Source organism: Pan paniscus, chromosome 9 (genome assembly GCF_029289425.2).
Source record: "Pan paniscus chromosome 9, NHGRI_mPanPan1-v2.0_pri, whole genome shotgun sequence".
Classification (NCBI taxonomy): domain Eukaryota; kingdom Metazoa; phylum Chordata; class Mammalia; order Primates; family Hominidae; genus Pan; species Pan paniscus.
The window spans coordinates 125087431-125105522 of NC_073258.2; the positions used below are offsets into that span (position 1 = coordinate 125087431).

At 39.6% G+C, this 18092-nt stretch overlaps 1 protein-coding gene across 3 annotated transcripts; it reads right to left on the reverse strand.

The window, feature by feature from the left end:
- Nucleotides 1–1526: 1526 nt before the first annotated feature.
- LOC112441186 (olfactory receptor 8B3) lies at nt 1527–17671 on the reverse strand. 3 transcript variants are annotated; one of them, XM_055095021.3, is made up of 5 exons: nt 17619–17671; nt 14599–14735; nt 13852–13983; nt 6360–6489; nt 1527–5040 (listed from the first exon to the last, which is right to left on the reverse strand). In XM_055095021.3, exon 5 carries the CDS (start codon nt 5021–5023, stop codon nt 4082–4084), a length of 942 nt encoding a protein of 313 aa, XP_054950996.1. In that variant the 5' UTR covers nt 5024–5040; nt 6360–6489; nt 13852–13983; nt 14599–14735; nt 17619–17671; the 3' UTR covers nt 1527–4081. The 3 variants fall into 3 exon arrangements, with proteins under 3 accessions (XP_054950996.1, XP_034789832.1, XP_057155265.1); XM_034933941.4 differs by having other exon boundaries at nt 11423–13983; XM_057299282.2 differs by lacking the exons at nt 13852–13983; nt 14599–14735; nt 17619–17671 and having other exon boundaries at nt 6360–6579.
- Nucleotides 17672–18092: the final 421 nt, after the last annotated feature.

An 18092-nucleotide genomic window follows, 5' to 3' on the forward strand; every position in this document is an offset into this window, starting at 1 on the left:
TCAAATTGTCCCTGTTTGCAGATGACATGATTGTATATCTAGAAAACCCCATTGTCTCAGCCCAAAATCTCCTTAAGCTGAAAAGCAACTTCAGCAAAGTCTCAGGATACAAAATCAATGTACAAAAATCACAAGCATTCTTATACATCAATAACAGACAAACAGAGAGCCAAATCATGAGTGAACTCCCATTCACAATTGCTTCAAAGAGAATAAAATACCTAGGAATCCAACTTACAAGGGATGTGAAGGACCTCTTCAAGGAGAACTACAAACCACTGCTCAATGAAATAAAAGAGGATACAAACAAATGGAAGAACATTCCATGCTCATGGGTAGGAAGAATCAATATCGTGAAAATGGCCATACTGCCCAAGGTAATTTATAGATTCAATGCCATCCCCATCAAGCTACCAATGACTTTCTTCACAGAATTGGAAAAAACTAAAGTTCACATGGAACCAAAAAAGAGCCCGCATCACCAAGTCAATCCTAAGCCAAAAGAACAAAGCTGGAGGCATCACGCTACCTGACTTCAAACTATACTACAAGGCTACAGTCACCAAAACAGCATGGTACTGGTACCAAAACGGAGATATAGATCAATGGAACAGAACAGAGCCCTCAGAAATAACGCCACATATCTACAACTATCTGATCTTTGACAAACCTGAGAAAAACAAGCAATGGGGAAAGGATTCCCTATTTAATAAATGGTGCTGGGAAAACTGGCTAGCCATATGTAGAAAGCTGAAACTGGATCCCTTCCTTACACCTTATACAAAAATTAATTCAAGATGGATTAAAGACTTAAACATAGACCTAAAACCATAAAAACCCTAGAAGAAAACCTAGGCATTACCATTCAGGACATAGGCATGGGCAAGGACTTCATGTCTAAAACACCAAAAGCAATGGCAACAAAAGCCAAAATTGACAAATGGGATCTAATTAAACGAAAGAGCTTCTGCACAACAAAAGAAACTACCATCAGAATGAACAGGCAACCTACAAAATGGGAGAAAATTTTCACAACCCTCATGTGACAAAGGGCTAATATCCAGAATCTACAATGAACTCAAACAAATTTACAAGAAAAAAACCAACAACCCCATCAAAAAGTGGGCAAAGGATATGAATGGACACTTCTCAAAAGAAGACATTTATGCAGCCAAGACACATGAAAAAACGTTCATCATCACTGGCGATCAGAGAAATGCAAATCAAAACCACAATGAGATACCATCTCACACCACTTAGAATGGCAATCATTAAAAAGTCAGGAAACAACAGGTGCTGGAGAGGATGTGGAGAAATAGGAACACTTTTACACTGTTGGTGGGACTGTAAACTAGTTCAACCATTGTGGAAGTCAGTGTGGCGATTCCTCAGGGATCTAGAACTGGAAATACCATTTGACCCAGCCATCCCATTTCTGGGTATATACCCAAAGGACTGTAAATCATGCTGCTATAAAGACACATGCACACGTATGTTTATTGCGGCACTATTCAGAATAGCAAAGACTTGGAACCAACCCAAATGTCCAACAATGATAGACTGGATTAAGAAAATGTGGCACATGTACACCATGGAATACTATGCAGCCATAAAAAATGATGAGTTCATGTCCTTTGTAGGGACATGGATGAAATTGGAAATCATCATTCTCAGTAAACTATCGCAAGAACAAAAAACCAAACACCGCATATTCTCACTCATAGATGGGAATGGAACAATGAGAACACATGGACACAAGAAGGGGAACATCACGCTCTGGGGACTGTTGTGGGGTGGGGGGAGGGGGGAGGGTTAGCACAAGATATACTTAATGCTAAATGACGAGTTAATGGGTGCAGCACACCAGCATGTCACATGTATACATATGTAACTAACCTGCACATTGTGCACATGTACCCTGAAACTTAAAGTATAATAATAATAAAAAGAAAGAAAGAAAGAAAGAAAATCAGCTAATATAAGTCTGCTTTGTCATTTAGGGTCCCCTTAGAAGGAGATGTCAAGAAATAGACTTGCAACACATTTTTTGTTATAAATGCCTGTTAAGGATAAAACTGAAGGGAGCAAGAGTCAGTGATGAAGGTCTCAGACCAGGATGAAGGCCTCAGCCGGGATGAAAGGAGAAAGAAATGGAAAGTTCGGGTAGGAAAATCTCAGACCATAGAGCAGTTCTAAAAAGTCTTGGTCAGGAGGATAGGAAGTCTCTAAGCAAAGATTTCCTATCAGAAAAGATACATGTTAGATGGAAATTGGCCAGCTCTCTTTAAGTCCCACCCACCCTGCTGAGTCATTGGCTCAGGACATCTCAGAGTAAGAATGTACTCTGCCTAAACACCATGGTGGATCCAAGGAAGTGCAACTATAGACTTTCAGTCAGCCATGCACCCCACTGATGGGTCTCTTCATGGGGAGCTGAGCTGTTCTTCTCTGGGGCTACCACAGTCCACCTCCAAAAATATAAATTAACCCCCAAATTTGTTCAGATATATAATTGTCATTATTTTTATATGTTATTAATTATTACTTAAAGTAATACATTTATTATTGGTGTTAAGCAAGATACTCCAATTCAGCCAGGCACAGTGGCTCACACCTGTAATCCCAGCACTTTGGGAGGATGAAGCAGGAAGATTGTTTGAGGCCAGGATTTAAATTTTTTTCTCCAAATATTTAAAAATTAGGGAGGCATGATGGTGTGTGCATGTACTCCCAGCTACACAGGATGCTGAAGAAGTCCTCTACCTCATGCTATACACAAAAGTTAATCTAAAAATGGACCAAAACCATACAAAAAAAAAGCTTAAACTATAGGCTGATGTAGAAGAACCACTTGAGCCTAGGAGGTGGAAGCTGCAATGAGCTATGATTGAACCACTGCATTCCTGCCTAGGTGACAGAGTGAGATCCTGTCTCAAAAAAAAGACAAAAAACAAAACAAAACAAAACAAAAAAACTTCAATTCAACAACTATTTCTTGATTTTACAATATATCTGACATTTTAAATACATGAACAGGAAAAGAATTCGACAAAATAAAGGAATTATGAGAAATAACCTTTATATAAAATGTGTTTCACGTCTTGTTGGTGAGATGATAAAGTTTAAGTAGGCTCATAAAATATTTGTAGAAATATAGTTTATTAAAATTAATATACATTTTTTCATGACAAACCACATTGGATAAGTAACCATTGTGTAAAATATTTCTGCTAACTTAATGTGCAGTATTTACCTATAACGAGTAAAAAAATAACATTTACAGTAGGAACTACACGCTTTTTTCAAAATTTTCAATGCTGTTTTAGATAGCAATGAATGAAAGTTTTATAATGTAAACAATGGACCCACTTATTGGAATCCTGAGGTGCACATGTATTATTTCTCTAATCATCCTCTGTAAATGCTGCCTTTGGCAATAAAAGGTGGAGATACACATATTCTCTGCTGTATCAAATGCACTGGACTGATAGAGGTTCTCAGAAGCAAACGGCATGTGGTACAAATTTTGCCATTCTCAAAGGGAACAAGAAAAGTCAGAATAATAAAAGGCAAAATGGTGATAATACAGAACAAAAGGACAAGATCAAGGGGCGCTCATTCTGCTTTAAATTACCTACCATTTGTAGTGGATATATTTCATCAAATCCAGCTGCCTATATCTGTAACAATGTTGATAAAAATAAGAATGCTTCTATCATATTTGGCACTTCTGAGTTTAGGTGAGAAAGCCGTGACTTTGACATCTTTATAATTCATGAAATTTACCATATATGTCCAATTAAGAATAGCCCAGGAGAGAGGAAGGATATAAAATGATGATGAAAAATATCAGTGCATATGTTCCTTTTACAAAGATGCCATGACCTATTTAGTAAAATTGTGAGAAGTGCCAGAGATGCAAAACCAAAAAAAGAGACAAGATGATTTCATAAGAGAAATGATAAGACAAGTTTATTAAATCACACATAACACCATCTGTAGAAGCAACAAAATCTCTTCATGGAACACACTAATAAAAATTTAAAGTTCTTCAATCGTTTTACATTATTACTGCTTCTAATTAGAATATATTTCTTCTCTGAATTTTAATCAGAGCTTTCCTCAGTGCAACTTTGACATCCTTGTTCCTCAAACTGTAGATGAGAGGATTGAGCATGGGCACCACATTAATGTAGAAAACAGAAGAAACTTTTCCCTGCTCCATAGATCCAGAAGAATATTTAATATACATGAATGCCGCTGACCCAAAAAACAGAGACAGAGCAATGACATGAGAGCTACAAGTACTGAAGGCTTTTGATCTTCCTTGAGTGGATTTGATATGAAGAATGCTAGTGACAATGAAAACATAAGAAATGAGGATGGTAAAACTGGGTACCATGATATTAATACCCACAACAATGAGAACAACCACCTCGTTGACATAGGTGCTGGTGCAGGAAAGCTGGAGGAGGGGGAGTATGTCACACAAGTAATGGTTGATGATATTAGCACTGCAGAAGGTGAGTCTAAGCATGCACCCGGTGTGGGCCGTGGCTCCAGCCAATCCCATTATGTAAGCAGCAAAAGTGAGCATAGAACAGACCTGATGGGACATGGTGACCTTATACAGCAATGGATTACAGATGGCCACATAGCGATCATATGCCATTGAGGTCAACATGTAGCATTCAGAGATGACAAAAAAGAGAAAGAAAAACAGCTGAGTCATGCACCCAACATAGGAGATAATATTCTTTTTTGATACAAAGTTCATTAGCATTTTGGGAGTGAAAACAGAGGAGTAACAGAGATCAATGAAGGAGAGACTGAAGAGGAAATAGTACATTGGTGTGTGGAGGTGAGAATTTAGACCGAAAAGAGTGATCAAGCCAAGGTTGCCTACCATGGTGACAATGTAGATCACTAGAAACAGGAAAAAGAGGGGTTGCCGGAACTCTGGACGATCTGTTAATCCAGCAAGAATGAACTCAGTCACTAAGGAGTTGTTTCTAGCCAGCATTTTTTGTCTTCAAAAATCTGGAGGACAAAAGAAAATTCCATTAATAACAAACACAGCTTTCTTCTTACAAACTCTCATTCACGAGGAGGCGACTCAGGCTGTAGGAATTTGAGTGAGTTCCTCTTTGTTTCATGGGGTCTGAATGTACTGCCACACCCATTCCTCAACATTTCAGTCACTGTCTTTTGTCTGTACAGACTGAATGTGACAAACAATTGCTCCTTTTCTTACTAGAAGACAGAGAGGTGGAGTAGCTGAGGCACAGGCGTACCTGCTGTTGAGCTTGGGTTATGTGGATGTGTCTCATCTCCCTCGCTTCCATCTGGCCCTTCACTTCCTAGTTTCTTTTTTTTTTTTTTAAGATGGAGTTTCACGCTTGTTGCCCTGGCTGGAGTGCAATGGTGGGATCTCGGCTCACTGCAACCTCTGCCTCCCGGGTTCAAGAGATTCTCCTGTCCAGCCTCCCAGGTAGCTGGGATTACAGGCACATGCCACGATCCCAGCTAATTTTTGTATTTTTAGTAGAGACAGTGTTTCATGATATTGGTCTGGCTGGTCTCAAACTCCTGACCTCAGATGATCCACCTGCCTCAGCCTCCCAAAGTGCTGGAATTACAGGTGTGAACCACCGAGCCTGGCCACTTCCTAGTTTCTACTTATGTTTCCATTATTCTACTAGACACTTCAGTTTCCTTGTGATGACCACCAGGTAAGGGAGGATTCCTTTAGGGCAGAGACCATAACGATATTCTGTTTCCTAGACAGGGGTCTCCTATAGGGTTTCTAGATACCTTACTATAAGAATCCATGAAGTCACCAGGTGATAACAGAAGACCCTTAGTAGTCAAAGCCTTATGATTCACCACATACAAATCACATAAGTGTTTCTACACATTCTCCTCTATTCCATCCTAGCTAGACAGAGGATGAAGAAAGGAAGCTGAATGTGCTTTCACAGGTCTTTGTAGGAAGGCATAAGAGAAACATAATTAATTTGGGTACAGTTATATTAGTTGTTAAGTTTGTAAAATTTTACCAAACTGGTATTTTTATGACCCTTAAACTCTTCTATATGTATAGCACATGTCAATATATTTTTTAATAAAGAGACAAATCTCCTTTCCTGGCATTCCTCTGTTCTGGATGTGTCACTTGGAACTGCTATTGCTATCTTGATACCAGGCTAAGAATGAAGCCAACAGAGAGAACAGTGTGAGAAAAATGCAAGCCCGAGAGTCAGAGCTCCATACCACTAAGTTTCTTGCTATTGAATAAATACTTTTCCCCATTTTTCAGCAACATCCAGGAAAGAGAAATAGAAACTTGATTAACTCACCTTCCTTCCACTCAGAGAACTCAGTGCTGACCATTGATATGTGTTTCACCTCCACTGCCCTGGAGGAAGAAATGGCTGTGAAGGTATCTATGTTGATCAGATGTAGTCACAGAATCTTCTTCTCCCTTACCTGGCAAAAGCATTGAGCATAGATCTCAGAATCTGAATGTTCTGGGAATCATTTTGTGGTGTAGATCAAACTATTATTTATAAATTTGCCAAGAGGGTTTGTTGGAAAACTGCACTTCAAACCAGAGCTACCATGTCATAGAGCACATGGCATTTGCTCAAGGCTTACAATTCTTTTGGACCTGATTACATATCCCGCAGTAAGTCTCTCTCAGGACCTCCCCTACCATGACACACTCTGCAGGGAAGAAATTGTATGCCTGTGTTTACAGCCTAATTTGTTGTAGTAGAGGTAAACTTCTCATCAGGGATTATACAATCCACAGGGCATAGGAGAAAGAGCATCTGCTCTCATGTGTAAAGATGTAAATGTAATGATTGTCAGAATTTTTGCTAATTATAATCCTAGGTAGTATATTAGCTTTAACAGGAATGTAAGTATAATTTAGTGAAGTTTATTGTTATGCTCATTTTTAATATTGTGAGTCCTTTTAAATAATCTTTCAAATAATCCATTTTTACTTTTGCATACTTCATAGGCATAAAGAAAAGGGATACTTTTAATTGATTTCAGATTTTTTAATAAAAATTTTGTGTAACATAGAATTATCCTTTATTTCATAAAAATGTATTTACCTTGGGTTGCTCTAACTCAACATGTCTTTGTCTTTCATGTTAAAATCAAATCCGTAAGAAAAATCACTATTCATGGGCCCTTATTTCAAGACAGTGTGACTTTAGAATTTCTCTGTAGGTAGGAATTTGTGCTTCTGAGAAGGCATCTATTTTTTTACCTTTTTATTTTAAAATTACTAGAATCACAAGAAGTGGCAAAAGTCATACGTAGATTCCCTTGAACTCTTTACCCAGTTTCCTCACATGGAGATGTCTTCCACGACTATAGGACAATAGCAAAACCAGGAAATTGATGTAGGTTCAATAATGTTAACGAAACTACAGACCTTATTCACTAGTTTAACATGCTCGTATGTATGTGTGTGCAAATCTATGCAATTCTATCCCACGTACATATTTATGTAACCACCACCTAAGTCAGGATACAGAATTCTCTTTTTTTTTTTTTTTTTGAGACTGTGTCCTGCTTTGCTGCAATCACAGCTTACTGCAGCCTCAACCTCCCAGGTTCAATAGATCTTCCCACCTTAGCCTCCCAAGTAGCTGGGACTACAGGCACATGCCACCACCATTGGATAATTTTTGTATTTTTTATAGAGACAGGATTTCATCATATTGCCCAGGCTGGTCTTGAACTCCTGGGATCAAGTAATCCACCTGCCTTGGCCTCCCAAAGTGGTGGGACTACAGGAGTGAGTCACCATACCCAGCCAAAAATATCCATCTTAAAAGAGATGTATAAACTTTTGTTTTCTTATTTTTTATTAGTAATTATTATATGTATTTATGGGATAAAATGTGGTGTTTTGATAAATGTATACATCATGAAATTATTAAATTAAGATCATTAACACACCTATCAACTCACATACTGATTTTCTGTAGTGCAAACACTTAAAATCTACTCCCTTAGCAATTTTGAAATATATATTGCATTATTATTAACTATACTCTCCAGTCAGTGCAATAGATTCCAAAAACATATACCTCCTTTCTAATTAAAACTTCGCACCCTTTGACCAACATCTCATTCCCCTCACCCCCAGCCTCTGGTAACAACCATTTTGTTCTTTTTCTTTTTCTTTTTTTTTTTTTTTTGAGACGGAGTCTCGCTCTGTCGCCCAGGCTGGAGTGCAGTGGCGCGATCTCGGCTCACTGCAAGCTCCGCCTCCCGGGTTCACGCCATTCTCCTGCCTCAGCCTCCCGAGTAGCTGGGACTACAGGCGCCCGCTACCACGCCCGGCTAATTTTTTGTATTTTTAGTAGAGACGGGGTTTCACCGTGTTAGCCAGGATGGTCTCGATCTCCTGACCTCGTGATCCGCCCGCCTCGGCCTCCCAAAGTGCTGGGATTACAGGCGTGAGCCACCGCGCCCGGCCTTTTTCTTTTTATTATACTTATTTATTTAAAAATATTTGAGACCAGGTCTCACTCTATCACCCTGGCTGGAGTACAGTGGCACGATCTTGGCTCACGGAAACCTTGGCCTCCTGGACTCAAGCAATCCTCTCACCTCTGCCTCCTGAGTAGCTGAGAGTACAGGCGCCTGCTATCACACCCAGCTAATCTTTTTTTATTTTTGTAGAGACAGGGTCTCACTGTTTTACAGGCTGGTCTCGAACTCCTGGGCTCAAACAATCCTCCTACCTTGGCCTCCCAAGGTGTAATCTCCCAAGGTGTAATCTCTCACACCTGGGATTACAGATGTGAGCCATCACACCCAGCGTAATTTTAAAATTTCTATAATTTTATAAGATAATATTCCAAAAATATATATATTCATAGTTATTAATGAAAATTTGTACTTTCTTTTGGAACATAAATTCTTTACATCAGGCTTTGTGCTAGAAATAGCTATTTGCAATGCTTTTTCCAGAATTTTTAATGAGTGTATCTCTAATTTCTTTTACAGTCACTGTTTTAGTTCACATTGACCTGCTATAAGAGAATACCTAAGACTGGGTAATTTATACAGAATTTTCTTGGCTAATGATTCTGGAGGTTGGGAAATCCAAGATTGAGGTGTCAGCATCTTGCAAGAGCCTTCTTGCTGTATTATCACATAGGGGAAATGCAAAGAGACAGAGAGAGAGAGAGAGAGAGAGAGAGAGAGAGAGAGAGACTGGAGCTGAACTCATCCTTTTGTAAGGAACCTACTCTTGCTATAAAGGCATTAATTCATGAGGGGAGAACCCTCATGGCCTAATCACCTCTTACAGGTCTCGTCTCTTAATACTGCTACAATGGCAATTAAATTTCAAGATGCATTTGGGAGGGGACAAACAATCAAAACACAGCAATCATCATCAATGAGAAATTATATATGAAAAGTGGTAAGAGTTTTCAATAATTTGTACCACCATTTAAAACTTTGCTATTGAAATCAGATTTTAAAAATATAAGAGTTTTTTTTCCTTTCATTGGTGTATTTAATGTTGAATCAGTTTGGAATCAATTTCACTTTTTATTTCAAATATTACAAAATAACAAAGAAGCTCTAATTTGCAGAAAGTGTATGCATTGTTAGAGTAACCACATTGCAACCAGCTTAGATGCCACCAAAAGGCTCCATCAGCTGCTGTAAGAGAATATATGGAGAGAAGTATCTGATCTGGGATACTTGGACAGAAGTATCTGATCTAGGGCTTCTGCTTGGAGCAGTGGCCCTAGGATTTCAGGCCTGGTCTCCCACCACCACAGAAGGCAGCACCTAAGGCTGAGCACTGTGCTTCTTGGGCACCCAAAACATAAGCTCCACCAGCAGCTCCATAGGCCTCTTGTCCACAATGGTCTCTGTCCTTCTCTCCATGTGACAGCTGTAGCTGGTGTCCAGGTGGTGAAGTGCCTCTTTGGTCAGGCTGTGAAATAGAACAGTGAGTACCTGACTTGGCCAACTGTTCTTGCATCTAGGCAAAGCATACCATCAGATACTCTCCACTCTTGCCCTCCTGACAGCATCTTTTTAGGCTCTGTAGCCTCTGTGCCTTTCGCATGTATTCTTATAGGGCTTCTACATGAATAAAACTTTCTTCCAATTAAAATTGTATTTATATAGCTGGTATAACAGAAGGATAACAAAGATGTACAACAGTACCCATATCTTCAAGAAAGTCACCAATTTGCAGATACAATACTTCCAAATATCCACAAGTTGGTTTTAAAAATGCTTCACATTCTGAAATAGTTCTTCAAATCTCGAATTATATTAGTTTTTAAACCTACGTTTGAATGTTTAATCAATTCAGTTTTATGTAAATTATAGCTTTAATTTTAAAAATTGAAAATTTTTGCCAGGATGATGAAAAGAAGAGTGGGCCTGTAAAATAAGTCTGTTGATTCACAGCAGAGCCAGGCATTTTGCTGACTTATCCTCCACCAGGGGGTGCTGGTGACGCGGATATCATATTCAGACTGCACGGTGCATGCCAAACCTGCGACTCATATTTTACTTTTGTTTGTAGCCATGGATGCTGCACATCTTTGTTTGTCTTTCGTAAAATGTGAAGTTTTTTAAAGATGTGCTCTTGAGCAAAACTTAGATCAAACCATTTTAAGCTATTTAATCAGGCATCTTAATGGATGTAGGCGAGAAAATGATAGAGGCAGACATGAGGCCTTCAGATTTCTGCATGGTAGAGTAAGAGCTTTAAACAAATCCATTACAATAAGGTAAGTTTACCTAATAAACGTATATAAATGATGCTTCTTTTTTTTTTTTTTTAATTGATCATTCTTGGGTGTTTCTCGCAGATGGGGATTTGGCAGGGTCATAGGACAATAGTGGAGGGAAGGTCAGCAGATAAACAAGTGAACAAAGGTCTCTGGTTTTCCTAGGCAGAGGACCCTGCGGCCTTCCGCAGTGTTTGTGTCCCTGGGTACTTGAGATTAGGGAGTGGCGATGACTCTTAATGAGCATGCTGCCTTCAAGCATCTGTTTAACAAAGCACATCTTGCACCGCCCTTAATCCATTTAACCCTGAGTGGACACAGCACATGTTTCAGAGAGCACAGGGTTTGGGGTAAGGTCATAGATCAACAGCATCCCAAGGCAGAAGAATTTTGCTTAGTACAGAACAAAATGGAGTCTCCCATGTCTACTTCTTTCTACACAGACACAGCAACAATCCGATTTCTCTATCTTTTCCCCACATTTCCCCCTTTTCTATTGGACAAAACCACCATCGTCATCATGGCCCATTCTCAATGAGCTGTTGGGTACACCTCCCAGATGGGGCGGCTGCCGGGCGGAGGGACTCCTCACTTCTCAGATGGGGCGGCCGGGCAGAGACGCTCCTCACCTCCCAGATGGGGTCGCGGCCGGGCAGAGGCGCTCCTCACATCCCAGACGGGGCGGCGGGGTAGAGGCGCTCCCCACATCTCAGACGATGGGCGGCCGGGCAGAGACGATCCTCACTTCCTAGACGTGATGGCGGCCGGGAAGAGGCGCTCCTCACTTCCCAGACTGGGCAGCCAGGCAGAGGTGCTCCTCACATCCCAGACGATGGGTGGCCAGGCAGAGACGCTCTTCACTTCCCAGACGGGGTGGCGGCCGGGCAAAGGCTGCAATCTCGGCACTTTGGGAGGCCAAGGCAGGCGGCTGGGAGGTGGAGGTTGTAGCGAGCTGAGATCACGCCACTGCACTCCAGCCTGGGCAACATTGAGCACTGAGTGAGCGAGACTCCGTCTGCTATCCCGGCACCTTGGGAGGCTGAGGCTGGCAGATCACTCACGGTTAGGAGCTGGAGACCAGCCCGGCCAACACAGCGAAACCCCGTCTCCACCAAAAAAATACAAAAACCAGTCAGGCGTGGCGGCGCGCGCCTGCAATCGCAGGCACTCAGCAGGCTGAGGCAGGAGAATCAGGCAGGGAGGTTGCAGTGAGCAGAGATGGCGGCAGCACAGTCCAGCTTCGGCTCGGCATCAGAGGGAGACCGTGGAAAGAGAGGGAGAGGGAGACCGTGGGGAGAGGGAGAGGGAGACCATGGGGAGAGGGAGAGGGAGAGGGAGAGGGTGCTTCATTCTTATAGCAATTTTTTTAGTCAGATGTAAGTAAAGATCTTAACTGGTATAAATACGTTCTATAGCTGTTCTTATAAAGCAGTGTTTTCAACTTTTTCAGAAGGTAGTAGTATCTTCTGACAAAGATAAAAATTGCACACATAGGTAAGCTCATTCTCCAGAATCAGATATATCCTTTAAGGAGCATTTTTCCTTGAACCATTTGAGAAGTAGAAATGGACGGAGAAAATTTTTCTTTTGAGTAACCCACAAAACATGAAGATTTTGTAAAGATCCATTTTCTATGATTTGTGATATAAATAACTTATTTTTTTCTGTTTCCAAATATAAAAACATATTATAATATGTAACAGACTTTTTAAAGTACATGTGCAATTCTAGAGAGTGTGTCTTGCTTCGCTAAGGAACCTTGTCCCAAAGCTCTGCAGCCTCACTATCTCTGGAAATAATCGCTGTAATACAAGAATATGATTAAATGTTTATTTGTAGTAGATCCTGTTTATCCCATTCTAAAATCAAACCTTTCTAGGGCCATGTGCATTTTCTAGTTTCACATCAACGACTAGTCCATTATTTCTCGGCTACAAGCATCTTGGCTGAGAACATTATTCCCACAATGACCCCATTTTTAGGTTCTTTGACAAAGATGCAAAAGAAATATAGCTACGTTGGCCATCCCACAAAGGAGATGATGTTCCTCTCTGAGATAAAGCCCATTGGAATTTTTGTGGTACAGACAAATGAATAGCAGACATCAATGAAGGATAGAGTGAAGAGGAAAAAGTGTGTAGGGGTATGAAGGTGAGAATTTAGGGACATAAAATTATGTTCAAATTCTCCCCACAGGGACCACATTAAGAATAAAACACTGGGGCAGTGGGAGTTTGTTAATCTCACAAGGATAAATTCAGTCACCGAAGAGTTATTTTCCACTGCCATTCATTTCATGGTATGATCTATAAGAACAGGGGCAGACAGTAGCATTAATGACAGATTCTCCCTTTTTGTCCCTAGAGGGAGAGCTGGATCTGCTGGATTGTCAGCTCAGGGTTGTCTAAAGACTTAAAGCAAGTGATCCAAGGAGGAAGAGTCCCTAAGGAGGTCCCCAAGACCTGAAATTCCAGATTGTCCTTCCCTCTTCTCTCCCTCCCCCAAGTCAGTTTTTGTAGGTCTCTAACCAGAGAAAACTGCTTGTAGACCTTCTGCGGTTTCAGCACTTCCTCCCTCCAACCAGGGCTGTCTCCAGAGTATTCCCCTAGAATCTTTGATTTATGGGTTTGGAAGGAAATTGGCAAGACAAAGATGATTTAGACATTCGTCGTTGTTTTTCCTAGAGACCCTACCAGTGCTCAACCTCGAGGGCCCTTCTTTCCCACTCTCTTGAAGGGGGCAAATCTGATGATGCAGCAGGCAAGAGCCATCAGCACAGTCTTCAGTCTCTGACAAGCTGTAAGAGTTCTTTGGAGAATTTTCCATGACTTCTATTTGAAAACTTGCCCAGAAGGCCCTCTTCACAAGCAAGCAGTAAAACAACTTTAGAAGCCTAAATGGCTTGAATGGGAATTTGTTTCACGCCCTACAGCTCTGGAGAAAGTGATTCAAAGCCCAGAGAATGATTCTTTCCATTGCAATTTCCTCTAAAGTTCGATGAGCCTCTTAAAGGTTTGCATTACTGAGCCTGTGTGTACATCCTGTGTCATAGACCTACCTTTGGATCCTTCTGTACTCAGCGTTCTTACTTAGTTTATAATTTCATGTCAGGAAATCCAATCTCCAATGCAGAAGAGCGAATGCTCCCTTTGTCACTTCCTTCATTTTCCCCTGGAGTCTATGCACAGTGCTACAAAAGGAAAGTCCAGGGATACAGTCACTTGCCATTTCTACTTTCCTACATGCCTTTGGGATTGTGTTAGTAAAATCGTAGATTATAGCTTTGACACCATATGTGATTGTGGATTTCTCCTCTATAAAGATATTTGTAGCAAAGTAGCTAAGTCTTTGTAGCTACTTTGTAGCTAAGTCAGACTGCCTCAATTTAAATCTAGACTATTTCTGCACTTCCCAACTGTGAGATTTTAGATCTTATGTAACTTCTTTGACCCTTGTTTCCTCCTCTGTAAAATGAGAATAGTAATTGATTGCCGTGGGGGTTAAATGATTTAGTACATGGAAAGTATTAGAACACTGCCTGGAATATGAAAAGAGTCTGGTAATTGTTTGTTCTCCTTCTCCTCATTCATATTCGCCTATATATATAAAACGTGAACCTTTTCCCTGCGTGCTCCCTGAACACTTTTATTTTATGTGTATTTATGTGCCCCAAGTTCAAAGTGTCCCAAACTGCAATCAGCATTTTCTTATGATTTCCAGAACCACTCCTTCTCTGTTCATTATTGTCTAAATTATTTTCATGACCACCCAGGTTACTAAATTTAAGCATCTCCTCCTCACTCACCTTCTTCATCCAGGCTTCATGTCCCAGAGAAGCTATCTCTTCGAAATCTTGCTCTGGTCTTTCCTCTCTAATACATTGCTTTCGTAAGCCTCTCTTCACCTCCTGACTGGATTACACTTGATTTTCTAATGTGGGTTCTTATGGAATAAAAGAATTTGTTCTTTGTAACCTCCTTCTCACCACACACACACACACACACACACACACACAAAATCTTATCCTTGTAATATGGCTTATAATAATTATAAATTTGGTTAGATAAATATTCAGTAGTTGCATTATTAACACAATTTTAAACACTATTTACAGATAATAGATCAGATACCAGAATCATTTTTATTTTATTTCTTTTTCATTTTCCATGAAGCAAATGTTTTTGGGGGCTCTCATTTGCTTTGATAGTCTATGATTTCCTTGAATTATCCTCATGACCTCTTCTCCATTTGTATATATCTTTTCTCACTATATACAGTTGTAGCCATATGATGTTAGCTGATATTTCAAAAATTTCATCTTCTCAAAAATGTCATCCTAAGAAACTTGTGATCTACTACCAGATCACAAGTTTAATGGGATGTCCTCTAGCTTTGTTGAAAATCTAACATTTTGAGATCTCTTGTCACCATCTTTCTGGGAATTCTCTTCACCTCATACCTGTGTTAGGTAACCTGTTTTCTAGATTCTATGTTTTCCTGTTCTCTCTCCATTTTTAAAGTGAACTTCATTATTTAGAATAGTTTTAGATTTATAGAAAAATTGAGAACGTAGTACAGAGAGTTCTCATATACTCCACTCTCACGTCCCCTAATATTAAATCTTACCTTAGTATGGTACACTTATTACAATTAATAAACCAATGTGTTACATTATCATTAATTAAAGTCTGTATTTATATAGCCTCAGTGTTCACCTAATGTCATTTTTCTGTGCCAGGTCATCCAGGTTACCCCATTACATTTAATTTTCAGTTCTCCTTACATTCCTCTCAACTGTAATAGTTTTCTTCCTCATTTTGATTGAAAATTTTTCTATTAATTTCCAGAGAAAATGTACATGGAATACAAATTTTATAGAAATTGCCTGTCTGAAATTGCCTCTTTTTTGCCTTCTTCTTTGATTGGCAGTGGTAGGGTTTAACTTCCAGTTTAAAAGTTAATTTAAACCTCCAGTTTAAAACTTAATTTTTCTGAGAATTTTGAACATACTGATACAATATGTGTACTGGAATTGCATTAAATCTATAGATCTAATAGACGGACATGTTAATAACATTGTATCTTCCATTCCATGAATATCATGTATCTTGCGTTTATTTATATTATTTTTCTTTCTCAGAGCAAGGTTTTAAAGTTTTCAGTTTAGACATTTGCACCTCTTTCATTAAATTTATTCCTAAGTTAGTTTGGGATGCTATTATAAATGATGTATGTATTAATGTAACTTTCCAAATTTTTGTGGCCAGTATATAGAAACACAGTTGATTTATGTTTAATGACCTTGTATCCTGAGACCTGAATTCATTTTTTAGCTCTGGTATTTTTGTTTTGTAATTTTTAAAATAATTTTCTGCATAAGCAATTATTTTAGGTGAACAACGCTTATTTATCCTCTTCCTTTTCAATCCATTGGCATTTTATTTCATTTTTCTGTCATATTTCAACAAGCTAGGCTCTTCACCAAACATAGAGGAGAGAGAATAATCTTAGTTTGTTTCCAGTCTTTTGGGGAAAGTACTCAGTCTTCAACCATTAACTATGATGTAAGATGTAGTTTTTTAATAAGTTTCTTTTGCTAAATTGAGAACATTCTCTCCTGTCCTATTTTTCTGAAAATTTTATTGTAAGTGGCTCTTTCCATGGCTGAGAGTAATAAAGGTGGAGACACATGTTCATAAGGAGCAGAATGGGGTCTTCTTGTCTATAGGTGAAGAAATCTGTCTAAGAAAAAGCCACATAGAACCAAGCACATCAGAAAAATTGAAAAAGAGGCACAATCCTTGTGACCCCTTGGATCCAGACAAATCTGAAGCAAAATGTGTCCCTAGGAGGCAGGACTCGACTCCGTCTACTATTTTAGGGAGCTGCCCTTTATATAAATTGAAGACTGGCTGAAGCAGGAAAGAGGCACGGAAGGAGCCTCCCCATAAGACATGTCCACCAGTGCCATGAAAATTTACCATTACCATGGCAACACTCAATGTCACCACCCCTTTTCTAGAAATTTCTGAATAACTTGTCTCTTAATTTGCATGCAATTAAAAGTCGGTATAAATAGGACTGCAGAACAACCTCTGAGCTGCTGCACAGTGCACACTGCCCCTGAGAGGAGCAGTACCTCTGCTGCTGCCATACATTGCCACTTCAATAAAAGCTGCTGTCTATTACCACTGGCTCATCTCAGAATTCTTTTCTGAGAGAAGCCAAGAATTCTCCCAGGTTAAGCCCCAATGTAGGGGCTCGCCTGCCCTGCATTACTTGGACTTTCCCATTAAATGAACTTTTTTGTTTAAACTGATTTGGCTCAGGTTTGTTAAATCTGAGTTACCGAAAGTAATTACTGAAAAGCAATCACTTCGAATGAAAAGGCTCTTAATATATGGCACTATTGTACCTTGTACAAATTTCTGTGGCAGCGCTTACTTCCATTTTTATGTATAGCACTGTAACAGAGATAAATTTTACATTAAGAAAGATCTGTGTTTGAATCCTGGCTCTGCCACTAGTTTTTGCAACTTGGGCAAAAGCATTTAAACTAAGCCTTGGTTGATTCCTGTGTAAAACAGAGATACTTGTGTAGAGATTTTAAAAGGTAAGTTAATAAAAGAGCTTAGCATTGTTAACACCAGTTACCCATTAGTTGTGCAATTCTCAGTTTCTTCTGTTGCTTCTTCAATTAGGCCAAAGGGCAAATCTGTATCTTATCTCTTTTTGTGTTCAGAGAATCTTCATACTGAAATCCTCTACAGATGTTTATTTGATGAAATGAATAAGTAAACCTTCCAAAATAATCAGATAACTTACTTGTGGAGTTTAGATCTCAAGGATCCTTTATCTAAGCAAAGGTATATCAGCTCAGGAGAGGAGTGTTTTTGCCAATAGATAGAATTGTGCAGGCTTTGTGTGCTCACAGACATCACCTTAGAGACTTAGCCAGAGGACTTTGGGTTAGAGAAATACAGTTGAACTCATCCATTTTAACCACTGCTACTTTCTGAAAGCCCACTAAAATGTTAATGAAGGCATTACAAGGCAGAAGAACAAGCATGTTTCATTAACTTACTGGGACAAGAACACAGGGGAAAGACAGCAGGAAAAAAAAAAATCAGAAAGCTGGAAGGCACAGTGATAATCAGTAACTGACTCGGTGGTCCCCAGAAAGCTGAATTCAGAGCTCCGTAGTGGAAGCAAATATCCAGATTACGCCATAGCGTGTCTCACGTGCTCAGTAATGTGGCGGCACAGCTCACCTCTGAAAGTAGGGGTGATGGTGAGCAT

Bases quoted from the DNA above. Each gene is read 5' to 3' on its own strand.
- LOC112441186 (XM_055095021.3), bottom strand. From the start codon at position 5,023: ATGCTGGCTAGAAACAACTCCTTAGTGACTGAGTTCATTCTTGCTGGA.